Source organism: Trypanosoma theileri, assembly GCF_002087225.1.
Source record: "Trypanosoma theileri isolate Edinburgh chromosome Unknown TM35_Tth_57_V1, whole genome shotgun sequence".
In the NCBI taxonomy this organism is placed as follows: domain Eukaryota; phylum Euglenozoa; class Kinetoplastea; order Trypanosomatida; family Trypanosomatidae; genus Trypanosoma; species Trypanosoma theileri.
In genome coordinates this window covers 18,106-23,221 of record NW_021639899.1, presented here as the reverse complement: position 1 = coordinate 23,221, position 5,116 = coordinate 18,106, and the positions used below count along the sequence as shown (strand labels likewise).

Here is a 5,116-nt window from a genome sequence, read left to right as displayed (position 1 = left end):
GGTACAGGTGCACAATCATCTCCTACTTCTGCACCTTCGCAAACTGATGGAACTGCGGAAGGTGGTAATTCTGCAGAGACATCAACGAATAACTCAGCGAGCACGAACCCTGAAACTGACAGCACATCCACTAATGAGGAATCAACCACCACCACAACAACAACACTTCCTCCTGAACTCACAAACAACAACAAGAAGGGTGATGCAGACAGCAGCAGTAGTATCAGCAGTTCTGTGTGGGTGTGTGTGCCACTACTGATTGTGGTTACACTGGCCTGTATTCTTGTGTGTTGATTGTAATGGTGGTGTGGTGTGACTGAGGTCATCCTTTGTTTTCATTTTTTCTTTTTTGCATGCATCCCTACAGTCTAACTAATCTTTTACCTGTTGGGATTATCTTTTTTTGTTTCTTAATGTTATTGTGTTTTTGCTCTCTATGTGTTTATCCTATAATAATTATTATTATTGCTACTTCATTGTGTGTGTGTGTTCTTGGAGACTCTCTGTGTGTGTGTGTGTGCCTGGGCTTGCACTGTAGTGATGATGATGAACTGCTTTTTTTGCAGTGAAAGGAGAAGAAATAATAATAACAGATGAATTTATATTTATAATTGCGTATATACACATACATAGACTTACACCCATAGTTGGTGTATATTTCTGTGTTTACTGGGTTATTTGGGCTCAATTGTTAATTTCTTTTCGTTTGCTCTTGATTTTGCTGGGTCTTTGTGTTGTGCCCTGCACTATGTTTTGTTGCTTTTCTACGTGCAGAATGAAGGAATTACAACCGATACATATTTATTAATGCTGATTAACTGAAGGGTACCCATAGATTTCTGAATTGTGTGTTCAACAATGCTTTGTGTATAATTTTAATTTTTTTTTTGCTCCTTTTTATTGAACTTCGTTGTTTGTGGTGGATATTCATATTCTTGCTGGTGGTGTTGTTTTTTATGACTATTTGTTTTTGTTTTTGTTCTCTCTGTTACTATCGGGGAATGTGTTTGTGGTTATTTTACGTTCTGTTTGTTTTCTTTTTCTTTTTTTTTGTACAGCTCATATACCACAAATAAGGAAAAGAACTGCTGCCGTGATGTTTCTTCACCGTGTGTTGTATGTTCTTCCGTTGCTTTTGAGCATAGTCTCTCTATGTGTGGCGGCTGATACTTCTGAACCGTCTTCAGGTGAAGTTGTTGATGGTGGTTGCCCTCCTGATGATAGTGAACCTGATACGTCTAAGTGTCCCGGAATTACTGAAGGTGCAAAAGGTGACTCTGGTCCTCCTGGTCCTGATAGAAAAGAAGGTAAACAGGGTCCTGCTGGAGCTTCTGGTGAAGAAGCCAAAGACCAAGAACTTACTGATGTAGAAAATGGTAAGGTAAGTCCAAAAAATGCTGCTCATGGGTCCGATCCTCTTGCTAAATCTCCACTACAACCTTCTGGTCCTCCCCAAACGTCAGCTTCAAACGGGAATTTGGTTAATCCTGGTTCTGCTAGTTCTGGTAGTCATGTTACTTCTGGACCAGGAAAGGAATCTGCTGAGGGTGACTCAGTTGAAGATCAGCATGGACCAGATGCCATTGCTGATTCTGGTGAACGTGGAACTCGTGGTCAAGCTGCCGTTTCTGCTACTGCGCCTGCAGTTAACAGCCAACCTGGAAACAACGACAACAGTGCATCCAATGAAAGTAAAGAAAACACGAGTGATGCCGTCACGTCATCTTCTTCTTCCAGCAGTACAGAGTCACAAAGCGATGGAGCATCTGAAACCACAACGACTGGAAATGACACCACACCTGCAGGGAGTGAGTCATTAAACAACCAAAATTCGGGTGGAAATACAGAATCAACCACCACCACCACAACAACAACAACAACAACAACAACACTTCCTCCTGAACTCACAAACAACAAGAAGGGTGATGCAGACAGCAACAGCAGTATCAGCAGTTCTGTATGGGTGCGTGTGCCACTACTGATTGTGGTTACACTGGCCTGTATTCTTGTGTGCTGATTGTAATGGTGGTGGTGGTGTGACTCAAGTCATCCTTTATTTTCTTTTTCTTTTTTTGCATGCATCCACACTACAGTCTAACTCATATTTCACCTGTTGGGATGTCTCTTCTTTTTTATGTTTCTTAATGTTAATGTGTGTTTTGTGTGTTTTTGCTTTATGTGTTTATCCTATAATTATTATTATTGCTACTCCATTGTGTGTGTGTGTGTGTGTGTTCTTGGAGACTCTGTATGTGCACCTGGGCTTGCACTGTAATGATGATGAACTGCTTTTTGCAGTGGGAAAATGAAATTATAATAACAGATGAATTTATATTTATAATTGCTTGTATATACACATATAGACTTATACCCATAGTTGGTGTATATTTTAGTGTTTACTGGGTAAATTAAGCTAATGGTTAATACCTCTTTGTTTGCTTGATGATTTTGCTGGGTGGTTCAGCTTTTTTTGAGATATTTATGAGTGTGGGCTTTTTTGTTTTTGTTTTTACTCTTACTGAGGTTATTGTGCGCTGTATTTCATTCTTTAACTGGTAGGTTTTACTTTCACGATGTGAGTTTCCATAGTGGTAATCGATTTGTATCTCCTAACATGTTTGATACTTCAGTTATTTTTCTTTTTTTTGCTTTTTGATTGTCTTTCTTTCTAGATCAGTGTTTTTACGCAAACCAAACTGTTGTCTCTCTCATGATGATGATGATGGGCCGTGTGATGTGTGTGTTGGCCGTTGTGCTGTGCTGCGCCTGCGGGTATACCATGACGGCTGCTGCTCCTACTACTACTGTTAATGCTGGACAGCCAAAGGCGGTGATGGCTTATGATTTTAATGATTTTCTTGCAACAGCAATCTGTGATTCTGGGAATATTGATCCAAGTAAAACAAAAGTTAATGAAGTAACATGTGCAGATTGGAAAGCTCGTGGGAATATTACTGGAGTGTCGGATCCCCCTCCTACTTCGACAAAGGCGCCAGCTACTGAAACGAAGGTGGTTCCATCTCAATCTGCCAAAGGAGTTCATCAAGTACAAGAGAGAGTAGTTTCACAAGATCTTCTTCCAAGTGGGTCCCCAGCACACATCACGTCGACAGGCACCCCGTCAGATTCTTTAGCGCCGAAGAACGAACAAGCAGTGACACAACCCAGTATACCTGGGAGTGGTGAGGCCCCACCTAATGAAGATGCTCTCTCGGTAGAACGTTCACAAGGCCAAACTCAAGAGTCTACTGAAGCACTACAAAGTGACAAAGGAGTGTCGAATAACACGGGGGATAACAGTGCAACGGACACCTCTAATCCCAACCAGCAATCTACTGCAACTGATGATGTAACTGCCGCACCAAACTCAACAGAAACAAATGCCACTACTCCGCTGAGCACCGAGAACACTACCACTGAAGCACCAACCACCACTCCATCTCATGTTCCCGACACACAGATCAGCAGCAACACTATTGCCTCCAACTTGCAGAAGAAGGCTAATGTTGACAGCAGTGTCAGTCCTGTGTGGATGCGTACTGCAGCACCGTTACTGATTGTGGTGGTATTGGTTTCCGCTACTGTCTGCTGAACGGTGGGACTCATCTGAGGGTAAATAATAATAATGGTTAACTAACATAATCATAATTGCGTACATCCCCCATGGGTAGATGAAATTAATAATCTGTTTACCAGCTTTCTCTTTTAATTCGAATTTATTTTGTTTTTTACTTATGTGTGTGTGTGTTCTTTTTCTAATAATTCCATTACTTGCTTTTCCCGTAGTGTGTGTGTAGAAAACTGGACTGTTCTGCTCACTGACGGTATACATCTCTTGCTAGTACACACAGATGTGTGTGTGTGGTAATTTAATACATAAACTAGAGCCATGGGGTATTGTGTGTGTGTGTGTTTGGCTCTCTCTATTATTTGGGTATTGTTTTTTTTTTCTTTTCTATTAAGGGGTACATAGTATTATCATACAAGAGGAATATTTCTTTTTCTTGCTTTTCTGTGGTTGTTACTGCTTCTCTCTCTGTCCCACTGTGAGTATTTGTTGTATTGGTTTATGTTTATTTGTTTCTATTATAATTATTTTTTGTGTTCCTCTTTCTTGTATCAGTTTATTGAAGTAAAACAACAACAATGACAAAGGCTGTAATGGTGAGGTGTTATCTGCTCTGTTTATTAACTCTTGCACTTTGTTGTGCTTGCGGATTGGTATGGGCTGAACCAATCAAGTATACTATGAATCAAAGCGGTATGTTGGTCGTTTGTTTTCCTCCATCGGAGGCTGTTCTTCTTGATAATGGAACTCCTGACTGTGTTGTCAAAGATCGTAAAATCGAAGAACCTGAAAGTACCTCTGACAAGGTGAGACAACAAGAAGGACAACAGTTGAAAGAAAACAAACCGGTAGACGCTAAAACAAATACAGGGAGGGAATCACATATGGATACAGATCAACTCACAAATAGAGAGAACAAAGACTCAAAAGGATCAGGTGCTAATGAAGGGAAAGAGATATCTGCTAATGCACCTCCGAGTTCACCTGAGACTTCTTCCAACACATCACCCTCAGAGGAAGCAACTGTTCATCAAACTACACAGGAATCCAACGATACTCCCAATAAACAAGTTCCTGCAGCTACTAGTGGTGAACGTTCTAATGAACCTTCTGGCGCCGCACCTGCTTCTCCCAATACATCTTCTACACCTGGTGATGGCAGCAGTAGTGCACCTGCACGTAACGGTCAACTAGACGGTGCAGCACCACAACCTTCTTCTCCTTCTCCAACCAATTCAGCCACAGAGAGTACCAGTGGATCTGATGCTGCAAATACTGAGAACGGGACTTCGTCTGCAGGGACTGAGGCAACAAGTAACCAAAATGAGGGAGGAAATACAAATACAACGACGACCACAACAACAACAACAACAACAACAACACTTCCTCCTGAACTCACAAATAACAAGAAGGGTGATGCAGACAGCAGCAGCAGTATCAGCAGTTCTGTGTGGGTGCGTGTACCACTACTGATTTTGGTTACACTGGCCTGTATTCTTGTGTGCTGATTGTGGTGGTGTGACTCAGGTCATCCTTTGTTTTCTTTTC

At 41.4% G+C, this 5,116-nt stretch overlaps 3 protein-coding genes across 3 annotated transcripts; all 3 read left to right on the top strand.

Annotated features, from left to right (window-relative positions):
• Nucleotides 1-1,096: 1,096 nt before the first annotated feature.
• TM35_000571100 (uncharacterized protein) lies at nucleotides 1,097-2,017 on the top strand (the record flags this gene model as incomplete). The annotated part of the gene is made up of 1 exon (XM_029030849.1): nucleotides 1,097-2,017. The coding sequence occupies one exon, from the start codon at nucleotides 1,097-1,099 to the stop codon at nucleotides 2,015-2,017; it is 921 nt and encodes a 306-aa protein (XP_028877848.1).
• A 693-nt stretch (nucleotides 2,018-2,710) lies between these two features.
• On the top strand, nucleotides 2,711-3,592 carry TM35_000571090 (uncharacterized protein; the record flags this gene model as incomplete). Its single annotated transcript, XM_029030848.1, has 1 exon — nucleotides 2,711-3,592. One exon carries the CDS (start codon nucleotides 2,711-2,713, stop codon nucleotides 3,590-3,592), a length of 882 nt encoding a protein of 293 aa, XP_028877847.1.
• Nucleotides 3,593-4,146: 554 nt separating this feature from the next.
• TM35_000571080 (uncharacterized protein) lies at nucleotides 4,147-5,076 on the top strand (the record flags this gene model as incomplete). Its single annotated transcript, XM_029030847.1, has 1 exon — nucleotides 4,147-5,076. The coding sequence occupies one exon, from the start codon at nucleotides 4,147-4,149 to the stop codon at nucleotides 5,074-5,076; it is 930 nt and encodes a 309-aa protein (XP_028877846.1).
• Nucleotides 5,077-5,116: the final 40 nt, after the last annotated feature.